Here is an 18884-nt window from a genome sequence, read left to right as displayed (position 1 = left end):
TCATTGGACCACAGAGATCCATATGGACCAGTTCCATCGTCCTGGTGGTGCTTACCACTTTCTTGCATTTAAAAGAGGATCTTTTACCTGATTCCCCTTGCACAAGCCTCACAAACTTTGTCTTTCTTGAACTTGATGTTAGGCATCCCTATCATCAGGTCCTTGGAAACTAATTTGTTGAGTTGACTCAGACTTGCATGTCTAAGTCTCTTGTGCCAAATGAGGGGATCATTGTCCAACACACTTAAGCAAGTGAGTTTATTTTCTGAAAGTGTGGACAAATCTACAGTATATATATTGTTCATTATTTTTCCCTGCAAAATAATCTTGTCAGTGGTAAGATTAATCACAAAACATTTGGTAGAGGTGAATGCTATTAAGTTACCTCTATCACACAGTTGTGATACACTGATTAGACTATATTTTAAGCCATCTATCAAGTAGACATTCTCAATAGAGTGAGAATCAGTATTACCTACCTTTCCAACCCCAATGATCTCACCTTTCTTCCCATTTCCAAAGGAGACATTACCTCATTTGAGGTCCTCAAGTGAAAGGAACTGGTTGTTGCTTCATGTCATGTGCTTTGAGTAGCCACTATCCATGTACCATATTTGGTTGCTCCTCTTTACTTGGACCTGCAAAAGGAAATTAGGGGTTAGTCTTAGGAATCCAAACTAGTTTGGGTCCATTTCTATAGGCAAAAGGATGAATCAGATTCTTTTTAGCCCAACTTGGTAGCCTATTCTTCCCTTGAACAAATTCTTTGTTCTTTTGGCTTGCCTTTTCTTTTGTATTGCATTCACTTTTATAGTGACCTGTTTTACCACAGTAAGTACAAATCTTATTCTCAGGAAGTGTAAGGTACTTGCTTTTGGGATCCCATTTAGGTGGCATATTCCCAAAGCCAAGTCCTCTTCTATTGCTACTATGATGTTCCTATAGCCATGAAAGTGCATCAGAGGACCTGTTCCATTTACATGTTCTGTCTAGTTCATGCTTGACTTTGCCTAGATCCTCTCTCAAAATTCTAACCTGCTCATCCTTCTTATACAACTCATCTTTTAATTTACCTACATTTTCTTCTAGAGTGAGTTGTGTACAATCAGTTGTCTTCTTACTTATTCCTAATTTCAGTTTTAGGTTTTTAGATCTAAGTTCTAGGACATTTGATTCAAATGTATGAACCTGGTTCTTTAATGCAGTATTTTCACTTATAGTCTCACTAACCCTAAGTTCCGGGTTCTTACACTTTGCTTTCAAAATCACACATTCCTTAGACAGTTGTTCGTTTTCATTGTTTACATCCTCAGATTCATCAATGAAATCTAGAAGTAATTAAGATAGCCTTTCTTTAGACAAAAATTTAATCTTGTCCTTGAGATGAATTACACTTACCTCAGATTCCTCATCAGATTCTACAATGGTCATAAGTGCTTGTTCATCTCCATCTTCATCATCTGAGCTTTCTCCCCAAGCAGCAATCATAGCCTTTGTTAATATTTTGTTCTTCTTGGGTTGAACCTGTTCCTTCTTCCTGTTTCTTCATTCAGCTCTTTCCTTCTTCCATTCAATTTCCCATTGAGGGCAGTTCTTGATGTGGTGATCAGGCTTACCACACTTGTAGCATACCTCATTGGTTTGCCTTTTAGGAGCCTTTGGTTTGCTGTAGCTTCCACTTCTTGAAGAATCATTTCCTCTTTTTAGGTACTTCTTGAAGTCCTTTGTGATCATAGCCATTTCATCATCTTCTAGATCAGAACCTTCAGTGATTCTGAGTGCCAGGTTCCTTTCCTTCTTGGGTACATCTATCTTCATGGTTTGCTTTCTAAGTTCATAAGCAGTGAGATTTCCAATTAGCTCATACAACTTAAGAGTGGCAATGTTCTTTGATTCCTGAATGGCGGTGATTTTTCTCTCCCAAGTAACTCGCAGAACCTTTGTCAAAATCTTCTCAACTCTGTCTTCTTCAGAAATAATCCTTCCAAGAATTAAGTTCATTAGTGAGTGTGGTGAACCTTGTATACATCTCTTGGATGGTTTCCCCTTCCTTCATGGTGAAATTCTCATATTGAGAATATAGTAGTGTTTCTCTGGACCTCTTCACTTGAGGGGTTCCTTCATGGGCCACTTGCAAAGTGTCCCAGATTTTCTTAGCAGTGGTACAACTTTGAATTCTACTGTTCTTATCTGGACCGAGTCCACAAACAAGCCATTTCTTGGCTTTAGCATTCTTCTCCCATTTCCTCAAGTCGTCAGCAGTACAGTCAGCTCTTGTCTTTGGCACCTCTACTCCTTCGGCATTTATCTTCATGGTAGCCAGTGGGCCATCTGTGACAATATCCCATAGCTCATAGTCTTCTCCTATGATGTGATCTCTCATCCTGGTTTTCCACCAAGAGTAATACTGGTCGTTGAAAAGTGGTGGCCTAGTAGTGGATTGCCCTTCCCAGTTTTCAAGTGGTGCACTCATCTTGATCTTCTCCTAAGGTGTTAGCCTCTTCAAAGATAACCTGCTCTGATACCAATTGATGTTTTTAACTTCAATACCACACAGGGGGGGGGGGGGGGTGATTTGTGTGGTACCCAATTTTTTTGCCTAAATTGATTATAGAAGGACCGGGTTCTTCCATGTGTTCCTTAACCTACTATTGCTGAAACAGTAAATGCGGAAAGTAAAGAACAAAAATATTTTACGTGAAAAATACCTGGCTCAAAAGGTGAAAAAACCACGACCTACTTCTCAGTAGGATTTTCCCAAACTCTTCACTAAATTACTGAGCCAAAAAACTGCATTTACAAAATACTTTTGTAAACCTAGGATTAACTCTAATCCCGTTGTGGCAACCAGCCTCTAACTGTTGTGACAACTTTAAGTTAATTCTAACTTGAATACTCTGAGTACCTATTATAATTGCCTCTAGATAAAGCTGAAAGGTAAAATATGAAAACACCTACTACAATTAAACTATAATAAAAGATAGACACTTGGAGCTGGTTCTTCTATCTGGTTCATGTAACTTCAGGTTTGTATGCTTGAATCACACACGAATTGCTTGCAAAATGCCTTGCTATTTTGCTCTCAATTCACGTTTAACTTCTGCTTTTGTGTGTTACCTGTAGAATGAGAACATCCTGCGATTTATAGAGTTAGTAGAGTAGAAAACTACTAGAGTTCTAATGCTACTCTTCCTTGGTGAAAGAGTTTTAGTTGATCTCAACTTCTAACTCCTCCCTTATCTTGGATAGTGTTATCTTTGAGTAAGGAGTCCTTCTCCTTCTAAATTATGCAATCTTTTCGATCAGGAGATATCAATTATACCAAGTTAAGCTTATCTCTTTTACGTACATCCACATACTCAATTATGCCCGTGTCTATGCACATAAGGGATGGACTTGGTTCATGTCTGAGCTTCCTTTGTCAATCTTCAAAACTAGCCTTCACTTGGGCCAACATCTTGCCTCTATAATAATGTTTAACCCTTCAAAAACTAAGGTATTTATATGTAGGGCCGAGGTCTACACGTCTAAACATAATGAGAAAATAAAAATGGCTCGGTTAAGCATCGTCGGCGCGGGGCATAGTCAAAGGCACCAACATTACTCCGCGAGGCACCATCAAAGACGCCAACATTTTCCCGCGAAGCGCTATCAAAGGCGCCAATGACAATGCCCTGGACAATGCCTTGCAGTGTCTACGGCTGTGACTTTTCATTGCCTTGAACGTCTTCTTTTATTTGTCCATTTTGTAGCTTTGAGGTACCATTTTGTGAAACTTTTCTCCACTTTATGTCCTACTATTCCTACACGTAAAATAAATTTTATTAAGCTCAATTGCCGCACAAATTAGCAGCCAAACAACAAGCAAGTAGGGTAAATAGCGTCAAAATATATGAAATTATAGCACGACATCAATCGTCCAATATTACAATGCCAGAATATATTAATTGCTCTTTAATTAATAAGTAATGCAAAACTTTGTTTGAATTCAAAATGTAAAGCGATTGAGGTATGTAAAGTCTACTAGACTGACTCATTGGTACTGTTTTCTCTTACTTTTTGGTGAAAGTGTTGAGAGTGTTCTCGAGTCAACCTTTTATATAGAGGAGCACAATTTTTCTTGATCAAGAGATTAGTCAACCGCTAAAATTACGAAGAAACTTCTAATTTCCTTGACCAAATAACAGACTCTTATTTCTTCTTTTTATTTGTGGTTGAGTGATTTGACTTTCTTGGCAATGTTTCGAGATTTCAGTAACATTGATAATCATATTTACGAAGAAGCCAAGAGATGTCAATATATATATATATATATATATAAATTAAAATCTATTTATATAGAGTAATTTTTCAACGAAGGCTCATCGGTTGATATGCCTTGGATGCTCCCACCCCTAACTCACCCCTCCCCACCACTGCCCAAAAAAAAGTAAAAAAATAAAATGACTCATGGAAATAAGTTTCAAGTTGGTACATGTGTTAGGACTAAAAGATCACATTTAGCCTGCGGCCGAAACTATTTCCATCGGGCAGCCGAACAAGTGTATAAAATTAGTATATCTTGTATATAACATAAATAGATATATAACATACATAAATATATATACACACATAAAAAAAATATTATTTTGTTTATTATTTTAAGAGCGGATATACATTATTATTTTTCCTAAGAATAATTACCTTTGGGGATATTATTCTGAGGATTAGGGGAACCCTGGGTTTCGGTCCAGTTGAAGACTTAGACCTAATTTGGGATTACAGCCCTTTGTTTCAAGATTTGGGCCCAAAATCAAAATTGGGCTGTTCGGTCTTAGACCATGAGATTTCATCATAGTCTGTGCAGTTTCGAGGATAGGTGCACAATAGTCATTCTTAGGTAAGAATGTTATTTAGAGATTAGTCAGTTCTTATTATGTTGAAATTTAAAATAAATTTTTTAATTTTAGGACATATTTGTCCCGTAAATTAAATTAAAAAATTAAAATTCAGAATATACTGACTAATTCCTAAATACCAGCCCATTAGAGTGGCTACTTAATGTCATTTCTACACAGTTTCGGTGGACTGGATCTATATCTATTGCTTGTCTGCTAATAACCAATCTAAAGTCTGTTTGATTTTATTCACAATAAATACTTATAGTGGTTTTTAAAACTATCATGAGAACAAAAAACAATGACTAAACTATGTAACATGATATACAACAAACCAGAACTGTAAATACATAAAAGATTGATCCTTGAAAAGGATAAACAAATGATAAAAAGCAATTTCTTGTGTTTACAAGGTTTGGTCAAAAATAACATTCCGGTCCTTCTTGTTCTTTATTTCTTCTCTTCGTATCGATTTTGATCAATTCTTGATGTATTTTTGGTAAAGGGACTCTTTTATGATCAACAAAGGTTGTGATGGAGTCGGAGGCGGAGCTAAGATTTGAAGGTTATGGTTTCGGAGTTCTAATCCTTTGAAGTTACTGGGTTTTAAATTAAAAATTAGTACATATTTAATGAATTTCATAAGACAAATACATGGTTTGGACCAAAATTACTGGGTTCAGTCGAACCCGTAGTGATAGGCTAGCTCTGCCCCTGGATGGAGTGGTAATAAGTACTCCTTCATTTAGGTCTCGAGTTCGAACCCTGAGTATGGAGTCGCCTTTGTTAGTGAGCGTTTTACCCATATGAAATTTTCCAGCGGAAATCCGAATTTAGCTGGACCCCAATGCGAATACCGGATGTTGGGCGGAAAACTTAAAAAAAGGGAGTACTCTTTTATGGAACTTATTGAATGCTGTGTGGCTTTACAATTTACAGTTCGTTGCAAAACAAAAGTAGACTAAAGAATTTAAGGCATTTATTCTATTCTAAAGAGGTTTTTTGGACCAAAAATTGTTTTGTATGGAATTGTTAGTTCAATTAGTCATTGGACAAGAGACCGTTAATCGTCTTTTTGGTATGTTTTTCTGTTTCTATTTTTCCATTATCACTAGTAAAGATTTCCATTCTTGAACACTAAATTCAACATTTATCACTGAAATGAAATTATAAAGTGAGAAAGAAGAAGAAGAAGAAGAAAAAAGGTACGTAGTAAAAAAAGGAGTAATTAAGCTAGTGACACATTTACTATATAAATACATAAGAAGTGAAATAATAAGCTGGTACAATTATTTACACTAATTATTTTTAACTTAAACACTAAGCTAAAATTCTTATAGAGATTTTCTATAATTTATTTAATGTAGTACTAAAAAATACAGTCATATAGACTTATGGGGGTCCCCAACCCCCCCCCCCCCCCACCAATCACCCACCCCAATGATGAATTTGAATTTCGAACCCTAAAAAGTGCAATTTCTTCTTCAATTTCTAAGGCCAAAAAGTATTCTTCCGTTGTGCCATCTTTTGATGTATCTTTCCTCGTCTTCCTCTCTCTTTGTCCCTCTGTATTAGCCAATATAGTAACTAGGTATAGATAGAGCGTAAAAAAAATTACTTTACTTTAAGTTGTCTTAAGTCAGTAGATTCTATTAGGGTGTTCGTCGGTCGATACGGTACATTATTTAGATATTTTGGTTCGATATTTTCGGTATTCGGTTTCATAAAATGTTATACCAATATTGTACCTAATTAAATTCGTATGGTTCGATTTTTCTCCTTTCGATTCGGTAACTTCGGTTTATTCGGTTTGAATACTAACTGGTGCATAGAGTCATAGACGGTAATATTCTTAATTAAAGTATTCAAAAGTACATAACTAAAAACGTTTGTTGACAAAAGTTTTGTCCAAAACCAGCAAATACCAACCTAGAGAGAAAATTTAGAGAAATATCGTGTTGCTTATTTAGAGTTAATTGATAAACTTAGAGAATAAAGGGAAATAAAATTTTAGATTTCTTATATTTATGTTATAATTAATAAAATGTGTATTGTGTAATATAATATATATTTCGGTACAGTGTCAGTATTTCGATATTTCATTTTAAAATACCAAATATCATACCTAATACCATTTTTTTTAAACTTAAACCAAATATCATACCGAATACCAAAATATCGAATACCGAATACCAAAATATCGAATATCGAATACCAAAATTTTCAGTACGATAATTCAATATTTACCAAATTATGCACAGCCCTAGATTCTATGACTGTTGTACTACAAATTTGATGATATCCAAAAAATACAAGAAGGGTGTAAACTGTTGCTTAATTTTGAACATAAGGACTAACTAATACTCACTCCAATCCATATTAGTTGTAGTAGTTATTATATATAAACACAGCAAAAATAATAAATCCAGTATAATTTCGTACATGGGTTCGGAGAGAATAATATATACGCAAATTTTACCCCTATCTTATGAAAGTAAAGAAGTTATTTTCGATACACCCTCAGCTTAGATAAAGCATTATCACAATATTGTTAAAAAGAAATACAATAATGGAGAAACCATAAAAAAAAAAAAACAGTAACAAGAAGAAGTAATAATATCAGCAAGATAATAAGATAACCAAGGTAGTTAATAAATATATCTGATCTAAAATAGTTGTAATTTATTATTTTTTTCTCTATTTTGCTTTTAGTATCAATTTTCCTTGAAAGTAGAAAATATTGACTAATAGAGAAAACATTTATTGAAGAGAAAATAATATGTTAACTGATTAAAGATATAAATAAGGGTATTGCAATCAAAACTCCTTATCGTATAAAAAAAAAATAAGACACATAAAAAGAAGTCTATAATTAAGAAGTTATGGCTTGATGGAACCAGCCAAAATGAGTTTAGGACAAATCATCTTTGGATGCTACGCAAAAGTAACTCTCTTCGTTGCACAAATTATTAAATAATCCATATAAACTTTGTGTTAATTATGTGCAAGCTTTCTTGGAAAAGATAAACATTTTATGTGCAAGCTTTCACTTTCCTTTTTCAAAGTTAATTCTGAGGAGTGATTCACAAGTGTGATGTTTGACGCGATGAAATGACTAAAAATTTATCCACATTAAATGTTTACGATTAAATGCTAACATAATAAATGTTCATTTGATAGTAACCAATCTTCTATATTAAACAAACCCTTTAACGGGATAAGAATAATTTTTTTATACAATATATAGAAAATTTATATATGACATTTTTGGATTTTATCGAATTCTTGTTAGAAATCCAGACTTCGTGACAATCATAGTTAAAGAAAAAAAATGGGGAGAATAATAATGGTGGGATGATCATAAGGTTAACTCTCCGCGGATTAAGGCCAGTATGTTTACCACGAGTGCACTAAGCTTTATAGACATAATTAGACAAACTCACCTAATTTTTTGTGTCCTGAAAAAAGTAGTATTAAAAAGTAAAAACTAGTGGTCCCTTTACTACTTTCAGCTATTTTATTCTTGTTGTTTGGGCCAAAATTTGCCCTTTTGTCTAATACTACATTAACGAAAGAGCCGGTCGAGGTCGATCATAAGGCAGCAAAACTCGTTGCCGAGGTGTTGACCATGGTCGAGGTCAAGCTTGCGTAAAGGACTATAACGACTAGTTTTCAGAATAAGATATTAGAGTTAATATTCTTATGAATATTCCTTATATTTGTACAATTAAGGTGTACTAGAGATATGTGTTGAATATATAAGGGAAAAGAAAAAGAAAGAAAGACAGGTAATATCCGTTTAATAAGAACACTCTAGAGAAGGAGATTCTTTCTCTGATAAAAATACAAATATTATTTTTTGATAAAGATTTTTGCTCATATTATTCCCAACTTTTTCCATCAGATCCAAGGGTCGTTCACACGAACCTTGAACCTTTCTGTCACTCACCGTTGCCATGAGAAATATTCGTCTAATCCATCCATTATTGGGTGAATCATGCTCCTTATTTACTTAAATATCATTTATTATCATTTATATCTCCATTAATGTTTATACTTTAGAAGTATTTTTTGCACTTATTGTTATTACTCATTTACGGGATCTGTCCTCATCTCCTGTATGTTTTCGAAATTAATATCTAGAGTTATTATCTTTAATTAGATTTAACTCATTACAACATAAATTTAATAGTTGAACCGGAAATCACACTTTTTGGTCAAACACTTGTGTCATCGATCATCTCCTTTCGATCGGATCAATTTTCAACCGGAATACGTTCTCACACATAAAACACAAAGTAATGAATATTATCCAATAACCATACAATCTTTATTAAATCACATGATCCATAGAACGCAAACATACTAAAAAAAAGTATGTACTTTTGCCAATTATCACTTTTTAGTTATCTATAGTAGTGAAATAAAGCTTATGTTTCTTCTCAAAAGAACATTTTCTTGTGCTTTGTGATAGGGTACCGTACTATTAAAATCTGAGTTCTGATCTTGTTTTCTTTTTTATTTTACGAGCCAGTAATGTTATGATCAAGTTAGGTCCTCATCAAATTATAGCTTCAAGTGAACCATTAATTCAAAAAGACCATTAAAATTCAGCATAAATCCAAGTCTTATCATGAAGATTTATTTGGGACTTGTATCTTCAAGATAGCCGAACTTAAATTGTTACAAAATGCACAAAAGGAGTGTTGGTATAGTTGGATTTTTTTTTTTGTTGTTATAAAAAATAATATAATGATTTTAATGTAATAAAGTAAAAGTAGAATGAGCATCCTCAAAATTACCTCATGCCTTACATTTTCTTTGATTGGTGTGAAAAGCTAGAAATAGTGGGAAAAACATAAACGAAAGAAGAATAACAAGGGTTACTTTCCATAATTTGTAAAATGAGATAGTAGAGTTACTTAGTTTATATTTTATAATTTTAAAAATAAAACACTGACTACAATAGATAGAGTGTTAGTTAAATTAAAATGTTATGAAATGTAATGGATTGTCCTTTCCCTTTTTCATTTTAACTCGTTTGATATGCGAGATAAGGTGAAATAAGGTGAGATAAAGTGTGAGATTAACTTCATATTGTATTTGGTTGATACTATAAATTTATCGCCAATCATAGTTTAAATTTAATTTCAGACTTAATCTTGGATATCTCACCTTAGAAATATGACTACCATTAAATCATAGTTAATATATACACATTCTTACCTTAATTTATCTCTTTTAACCATGTTAAATTAGTATAATTTACATAAATATTCGGCGCAGATAAATTATTACGGGCTCCATGCTTCATGTCTAGGACATTAATTAAAATAGGAAAAAGGCCTAAAAATGACCTTTGTGGTATTCGAAATGGATCAATTATAACCCTCGTTTAAACTTGAGTCCAAAAATGACCATATCGTTATAAAATGAGTCTAATAACGCCCGTGTATTATTCGAAATGGATCAATTATAATTCTCGTTTAAATTTGAGCTCACTAATGACCCTGTCGTTAAAGAATGAGTCTAATACTGCTATTTCCCTCAGTTAGTAATGATTAGGAATGTAAATGGATATTTAAAAACGACTAAACCGACAGAATTGTACTGCGTCGAACCAATTTTTAGGTTTCTTTTAATAAAACCGTAGGTTTTTATATAAATCTATAACCGTACCGATAATTAGGATATGTTTTTTATTTTATAAAAATAAATCGAAAAAATATCGAACCGTACCGAATAAATTTACATATGAATATATGTTTCACATGTAAATATATTCGAACCGTACAGAATAAATTTACACGTGAATATATGTTTCACATGTAAATATATCGGACCTATTATTAGACCTAGTATAAATATATGTTTCACATGTAAATTTATTCGGTACGGTTCGATATTTATATATTAAGTTTTAAAATGATAATGGGTCTAATATTTATATTTGTAAATAATAATGTATTAATATAAATAATGTACAAATTTTAATACATTATTATTTTTAAACTTAATATATAAATATATGTTTCACATGTAAATTTATTCGGTACGGTTCGATATTTTTTCGATTTATTTTTATAAAATAAAAAACCTACCCTAATTATCGGTACGATTATAGATTTATATAAAAACCTACGGTTTTATTAAAAGAAACCTAAAAATTGGTTCGGCACAGTACAATTTAGTCGGTTTTTAAATATTCATTTACACTCCTAATCATTACTAACGGAGGAAAATAGCAGTATTAGACCCATTTTTTAACGGAAGGGTCATTAGTGAGCTCAAATTTAAACGAGGGTTATAATTGATCCATTTCGAATAACACAAGGGCATTATTAGACCCATTCTACAACGATAAGGTCATTTTTGGACTCAAGTTTAAACGGGAGTTATAATTGATCCATTTCGAATACCACAAGGTCATTTTTGGGCCTTTTCCCATTAAAATATTTATAAATATCTATTATTTTCCTTCCTTGGATCTGCAACTACCTTAACAGAACCAGGTACCTTCTTATTACACAATACAAGTTGTCATTATGCTACTATTAAAATAAAGCCTTCATTTATTCCAAAATACTAAAGAAACCATTAATAATTCAACCGCTGATATCAAATGACCTGTGTAAAGAGTAGATAAGATCTATTCGTGATTAGGTCATGTAAATATTAGATTAGCCATATTAATTGTTCATGATTATACACTGGGTCCCTTTAATTAATTAAACATAGCGAGTCATGTGATAATGAAATCAGATTGACCTTTCTTCTTCTTCTTTTTCCTTCAAAATTGGAAATATGATAAAACTAGAAAGGTGACCTTCAACTATTGAGATATAGTAATTCTAAACATTTGCATTAGGTATTGTTAAATATTCATTAAAATAAGTTCGAAATATATTAGGGCATTTTATTAAATTATAAATACAAATATGAAAAAGGACAGAATTCTTTTAAAAGATATTTGAAACTTTTCTTATCAACAGATTCTTGAAACCAACAATAAATAAGAAAAAATTAAAATTTATTAAATAAACTTAAAACTTTTGACAACTCATAATTTATAAGTTATGCGAGAATTAGTTTTTCTAATCCCTTAGACATAGTATTATTTTATGGAAAATATATTCTGCTATAATTACTTTCAATGTCCCCAAAAGATTATATATTTCGAATATCGAGCGTTAAACGAGTTGTTATTTGATTTTTACTTTTTCATGTACTTCCTCCTATTCATAATAAGTAATCTTTTGACCTTTTTATTTTAGTCCAAGATAAGTGTCCTTTTACATAATCAAGAAGGAATTAATTTTATTTTTTTAAATTTACCCTTACTTAAGTGTCCTTCTATCAGATCTCAATGTATCAAGTTAAAAATAAATAAATTTTAATTAAGGATAATTTAGTCAAAATATTTTTTTTTAGGAATTACAGTTTTTCCTTAAGCAATGTACTAAATGCCAAAAGATGAGGACCGAAGGGAGTATCTTTTAAATATAATTTTTTTTATGTAGTTTACAAATGTATAAAAAACTTATATATTAAAAAATTAAGATATTTAACCAATAGAAATTTATAAAGAGAAAACACATAGAAATAGAAAGTGCCATGGTAGAGGAGCCAAGTCCAGCTAAAGCTGGCCTTCTTATTCCCTTTTTGCTGCTCCAAAACATTAGAAAAATAATAAAGAGAGGCTCTATAAACTCATTTGTCTTCTTCCTGAAGTAGCCCCTCTTCTCTCTTTTTTTTTCCCTTCAAACTGTACTAAATTCTCCCTACTTTCTACAGAGCTTTCATAAACCATACCATTACTCTCAACATAGATACAATAAATACTCCATAAAAATAGGTAAAGAAAAAGGTGTAACAAATGAGAATGTATTGAAAAGTGATGATGTGATATTAATATCTCACCTTCCAAAACCAAACCTTTACTTCAATCCAACTCCTCTTCTTCTCTTTATCTATAATCTACTAATCTACCAAACTTTTCTTGCTTCTTTTTCTCCCATTAAATCCCACCAAAAAAATCCAATTTTTTTTGGGTTTCTTGAAAATGACTGAAATTATACAAACCCCATCTCAGTTTACTTCATGTTCAAGCTCCATTACTAGTATACCATGTTTGGATAATGATGGGTCTTACCAAGAGAGTGTTATTAGTGGACCCAATGTAGATGTATACAATACAGAGGTACAAGAAGGAGGTATTTTTGGTAGGAAAATTAGAGAGAGGAAAAGGAGAGAAAGAGAAGAGGGAGATCAGCTGTCTCTTTTAACATTATTGGTTACTGGTTTTAGGAAATCTTTGGTTGCTTGTAGTAGCAATTTTGATATTCTTAGTGTTGAAGAACATCAGCTTTCTTCTTCTTCTTCTTCTTCTTCTACTTCTTCAATGGAGATTAGTTGGCCTAGTAATGTAAGACATGTAGCTCATGTTACTTTTGATCGTTTTAATGGCTTTCTTGGACTTCCTGTTGAGTTTGAACCCGATGTCCCCAGAAGACCTCCTAGTGCCAGGTTTGTTTGTTATTTTTTTTCCTCAAAAAAAAGAATTTTTTCTCTTAACTTGCAGATTATTATTTATTTATTGGTTTCCCGGCAGGAAGTAGCTTCCATGTGACTAGTAAGTCACTCGTTCAAGCCGTAGAAATAGACTCTAAAAGAAATGTAGCGTACAATAGACCCTTGTGGTCCGACCCTTCTTCAGACCTCGCACATAGTGATAGCTTCCTATTTTTTTCCTCCACTCGGTGTTCGGTGTAATTTTTATACTGGGGATGTTTTCACAACTATAAGAAATTTTTGAAAGACTAGCCTAGCGTCAGAATTTTGAAGCAATTCTGGTAGCGTGCTTTAAAATTCTGCCTGCTTGCTTTAAAATTATGGCGCAGAGGCTATTTTCCCAAAACTTTTCTTAAAGGGGTTAAAAATTTAAACGGTGGCACCTGTTTGTGCAAATTGCTTGTGTGTGATACCAGTATTGGAGCCCGACTAAATATGAATTTGTGCCAGTAAGTCGCATATTGGGTGTAAAACGCTATGTAACAAAGGCAATTTTATACCTAGGACTCGAACCAGAGACCTGTGGTTAAAGATGAACCTAGGACTCGAACCAGAGGCCTGTGGTTAAAGATAAAAGTACTTAGCACTCCACTACAATCCTGATTGGTTCTTAACCTTCAGATTAATATGTTTTAAAAAAAAAAAAAACAATTCCTTGTTTTATTTATAGTGGGGTTTTGTTCTAAAAATCATTCCTTGCCTAAGATATGTGTTTTGTGTTACTTTATTATTATTATTATTATTATTATTATTACGGAAAAGGGCAAAAATACCCTTGAACTATTTGAAATAGCTCAAAATTACCATCCGTTTGTTTTTTGTACCAAAATATCCATGCCGTCTATATTTTGAACCACAAATGCCTTTAAACTGTTAGTCTCACCATTGAAGGTGAAATGGCAGTCCAACTAGGTTAGAGTTGCTTAGGTGGCCATCCATCTAAGCAATCCAACATCGCAAAATTAATTTTTCAGAAATTTTTTAAAAATACAAAATCAACACTTATTCCGAAAAAAGTAAAAAATTTACGAAAAAATTATTTTTTCGGAAATTTTTATTAAAATACAAAATTAACACTTATTCTGAAAAAAGTAAATTTTTTATTAAAATACAAAATCAAATCGCTATCAGAATCCAGGGGAGAGATACTTCTTTTAGTCTATAATACCACTTGTTAGGATCAAATCCTTGTTATCAGAATCTCTATCAGTTTAAGACAAAATTCTTAGTTTAAAGAAAAAAAACTCCCAAATATTTATTTTTCCGAATTTTTTTTTACTTTTTTCGGAATAATTGTTGATTTTGTATTTTAATATAAATTTTCGAAAAAAATAATTTTTTGGGTATTTTTTTACTTTTTCGGAATAAGTGTTGATTTTGTATTTTAAAAAAAATTTCGAAAAAATAATTTTGCTATGTTGGATTGCTTGGGTGGATGGCCATATAAGCAAATCTAACCCAGTTGGACTGCCATGTCACCTTCAATGACAAGACTAACAGTTTAAGGGCATTTGTGGTCCAAAATATAGACGTCAGAGATATTTTTAGTACCAAAAACAAACGGAAGGTATTTTTGAGCTATTTCAAATAGTTGAAGGACAATTTTGGCCCTTTTCCGTTATTATTATTACTATTGTGGTTTTCCCTTGTATCTGTTTTAAATATTTTGGGTTCTAATGACATTTAATATTATAGTTTTTATATGTCACATTCATTTTTCAAATAGTAGAATGGGATTTTGAGAGGGGTTTTAGGCTTCTTTTAGATATATTATTAGTTGTGTAGGTTCCATTAGAAAAGAAAAACAATTAGAATTGTTTAAGATATTGACAGCCTTGTCCAGCACATGCTCTTGTTTCAAGGAGAAGTACTTGTGGCTTAAATTATTATGGGAAAGCTAATAATTTATGTTGTAGAATTGACAAGTATTTGATTACGTATATTCATGAATTGATGATTGGTGCATCCTTGTAATCTTTAACAGCCTATAGTTAGATTTGAAGCAAACAACATGTTCTTTTGCTTCATCTTGGAATTTCCTTTCTTCAAGATGACTATCCTTAGCTGAAAATTGACTACATGTTAATATGTAATGAGCACATATTAGGTTGGCATGAAAAACTAGCTATCTTTAAGTATAATTTTCATTAAGTAAATGGAGATATTGTTATGTATTGGCAAGAAAGTTTTTGTTCTGTAAAAATGGTTCAGAAAAGTGTACGGAGAAACAGAGTGGAAGCTTAGCAGAGAACGATATAATTTGCATTTTAAATTTACACCTGAGCAGTTTTAGCCTTTTATGTTTATAAAAATGAGCACTTTTAGTCTCCTTTATTTTTTAAACACATGAAGGTAGTTATCATTGACGGAATTGGTTCGTGAGAAGCATGTGAGCCATTTAATAGACTTTTCACGATTTATTTCTCATGATTGGTAAGGGTTTCGATAGCAAATGGTTATATTGAGAGGTCGAAGGAGACATAAACGTTATTCGTTCGTTGTGTTTCATTTTGTGGAGAGTAGAAGGAAGCGGATGATGGGTTCAATTCGCTTGATTATGGTTTTTTTAAGGTACCAATTGGGGAAATGAATTAGGAGAAGTCCGTTCGATTGTTTCTTCAATCTAAACGGCTTAGGTGCTTCCCACGAGCCAATTCCCTTTGGAGATATATCGAGGACTTCTGGACTTGCATCCTTCAACATAGAAGTCTCCTTTTTCGCCTAACAAGCTGTCGTTTCATTATTGCAGCAATAATAATTAGTACGTTTTAATCCCAAACTAGTTGAGGTCGGCAATATGAATCCTCTATTTCTATTCGACTTCATGAGACACTACTTGCGTGTAACTTCTTTTGTATTCCAGAACTTTTGATCATATCCTTGTTTTGAGCTTTTATATGGTGAAGAACAAGATGTTCATATTGTTGTCTTAGTCAAGAAGTGCCAGGCTCTTCTAATTGATGGTTGTGTTGTTTTCTGCAGTACAAGAGTCTTTGGAGTTTCGACAGACTGCATGCAGCTTTCATTTGACTCCCGAGGAAATAGCGTCCCTACAATCCTTCTGATGATGCAAAGGCGCTTGTATGCTCAACGTGGCTTGCAGGTTTGTGGAAAACCAACTCTTTAATCTCCGTCATGTTGATCAATTAAATATTTGACTAGGCATAAATCCCGTATGTGTGTTGTCCTAAAGGTTTCATAAGTTATACTTCTTTAGTCCCAATTTATATCACAGTGTTTCACTAGGCACAGAGTTTAAAAAATAAAGAAAGACTTTTGAAACTTTTAGTCTAAAACGAACTATAGATATTTGTTTGGCTATATATCATCTCATTAAGAGTGAAAAGAAAAAATTGAAGTTGAATTATTACAAAATATAGAAAGGTGTAATTCTTTTTGGGACTGACTAAAAAGGAAAGCGTGTCATATAAATTGGGACAGAGGGAGTATAACTTTTCAATGATGAAATTTGGCTGTCAACTTGCAGGCTGAAGGGATATTCAGGATCAATGCTGAAAATGGCCAAGAAGAATTTGTCAGGGAGCAACTAAATAGGGGTATAATTCCAGATAACATTGATGTCCATTGCTTAGCAGGTCTTATTAAGGTAATATTCTGCATCTTGCTCTGAGAATATATTCGTCGACGTTGTCTGGCAATTCTTGAGAGAGGAAATTATTAAAGTGTTCTATGGTAATTGACATAAAGTGATGATGCTTCAATAGGCTTGGTTCAGAGAGTTGCCGAGGGGAGTTCTGGACCCTCTCTCACCGGAGGAGATTATGCGTGCACAATCAGAAGTAGAGTGTGTTCGGCTTGTGAGACTTCTTCCACCAACTGAAGCTGCTCTATTAGATTGGGCTATTAACTTGATGGCTGATGTTGCTCAACTGGAAAGTTTTAACAAAATGAACGCACGTAATATAGCTATGGTGTTCGCTCCAAATATGACACAGGTAGTTCAAAACTTTCATCCAGTTTAAAAGAAACACGATCAAAATCATATCGTTGCTCCTATTGTGTTTCTTAGATTAATCTTTTCTGCCTGCAGATGGCGGATCCCTTGACTGCTTTGATGTATGCGGTTCAAGTTATGAACTTTCTCAAGACTCTAATACTTCGTACCTTGAAAGACCGAGAAGAATCTGTTATAGAAGCTGGTCCTGCACCAGAACTGGAGCCATTCGATGAAAACGGGCATCATAGTTCGTTCCAAACAATCGGTCAGAAATCTAATGAAATTGTGGAGGAGGAGGAGGAAGAGGATATCGTTATATCCAAAGGGCGACCCACAACTGGCACTGCTAACTCTACCTTGGGAAAGATTAAAGTTGAGAATGAATCCCATGCGCTTGGTGATTGTCTCAGTGAAATCTCAAACCTGTCTGACAGCAAAGATGAGGTTGGAGTTGGTAATGTCAATTTAGCAAGTGGAAGAATTCAACCAAAAATCCGGAGGACTAAAAGTGTTCATTCAAGTAGTTCTAGTGTGAGAGGATCGAAGAAAGTTAACGAATGGCCTATAGTTCATGTAGCTGCGAATGTAGAGAAAGGGAAGGGAGTCAGAATCATCGATAGGTTGAATTCACAAACAGAAAGGGTGGAAGCCTGGCGATGAATGACTCGCCACAACGGGCATTGCTTCCTCATCAAGAAGTCAAATGGTTGTGATTTATATTTGAAAAAAAATACTATGTATTATCCAGTTTCTGTTGTAATGGGGTCATTTTACAGTCTGTGCTTGCATATTGGTTACTTCCTTAGTACAGTTCAAACAGGAATTCTGTCATCTTTCCCTATGGGCATGTTTGGCTGGGGAAACTAGCAGGATGAATGTTAATTTATGTGTTTTCTACTAAACTGAATACTGCTGTGGTTTTCAACTTTTGAATGTGATCTTCCTTTTGACATAAAGAAGTGACCATTCTATAGGGGAAAATTGCTTATGTGATTGCAATAGTGATGGCAGAGGCGGATCTACGATTTGAACTTTATGGGTTCGAGCTGGGAATTCTACTATAATTTATTTGATTTACTGGGTTCAAAATTAATTATTTATACTTTGTTAGTGAATTTTCTTAACACATATTATATCCGCGTCAAAATTCAACTCATACCACGCATACTTTAGATACCTATTAACTCTACATCCACCATTGCAAGTGGATATGGATGGTCCGAATGCACTACTCATTTCTAGTTTGATTTTGCAATTCAGTTGAAGTTAATTATAAAGTATAAAATTCATCCTTGTTGCTCAAGTGGTGAAGTTTTTTGCAATTTTTCTTTTTGGAAAATGTAACTTTTTCCAATATGTTTAAAAAAGAATATTTAAAAAAACAAAGTTTGAAAAACTAAAAGAGAAAATTTGCAAGGAAAAAAGAAGAAAAAGAAAAATTCAACCAACTTTCCAACCAAAACGCCAATAACAATTCT

At 33.1% G+C, this 18884-nt stretch overlaps 2 protein-coding genes across 2 annotated transcripts; one reads left to right on the top strand and one right to left on the bottom strand.

Moving 5' to 3' along the window:
- Positions 1–1545: 1545 nt before the first annotated feature.
- LOC138896376 (uncharacterized) lies at positions 1546–2473 on the bottom strand. The gene is made up of 2 exons (XM_070181182.1): positions 2100–2473; positions 1546–1981 (listed from the first exon to the last, which is right to left on the bottom strand). Exons 1-2 carry the CDS (start codon positions 2471–2473, stop codon positions 1546–1548), a joined length of 810 nt encoding a protein of 269 aa, XP_070037283.1.
- A 10293-nt stretch (positions 2474–12766) lies between these two features.
- LOC104094666 (rho GTPase-activating protein 5-like) lies at positions 12767–18339 on the top strand. The gene is made up of 5 exons (XM_009600637.4): positions 12767–13403; positions 16431–16551; positions 16936–17055; positions 17174–17404; positions 17500–18339. The coding sequence occupies exons 1-5, from the start codon at positions 12940–12942 to the stop codon at positions 18064–18066; spliced, it is 1503 nt and encodes a 500-aa protein (XP_009598932.1). The 5' UTR covers positions 12767–12939; the 3' UTR covers positions 18067–18339.
- Positions 18340–18884: the final 545 nt, after the last annotated feature.

Source organism: Nicotiana tomentosiformis, chromosome 7, assembly GCF_000390325.3.
Source record: "Nicotiana tomentosiformis chromosome 7, ASM39032v3, whole genome shotgun sequence".
NCBI lineage: Eukaryota > Viridiplantae > Streptophyta > Magnoliopsida > Solanales > Solanaceae > Nicotiana > Nicotiana tomentosiformis.
Note: the sequence above shows the minus strand (reverse complement) of the source record. Positions and strands in the feature narration are given on the sequence as shown.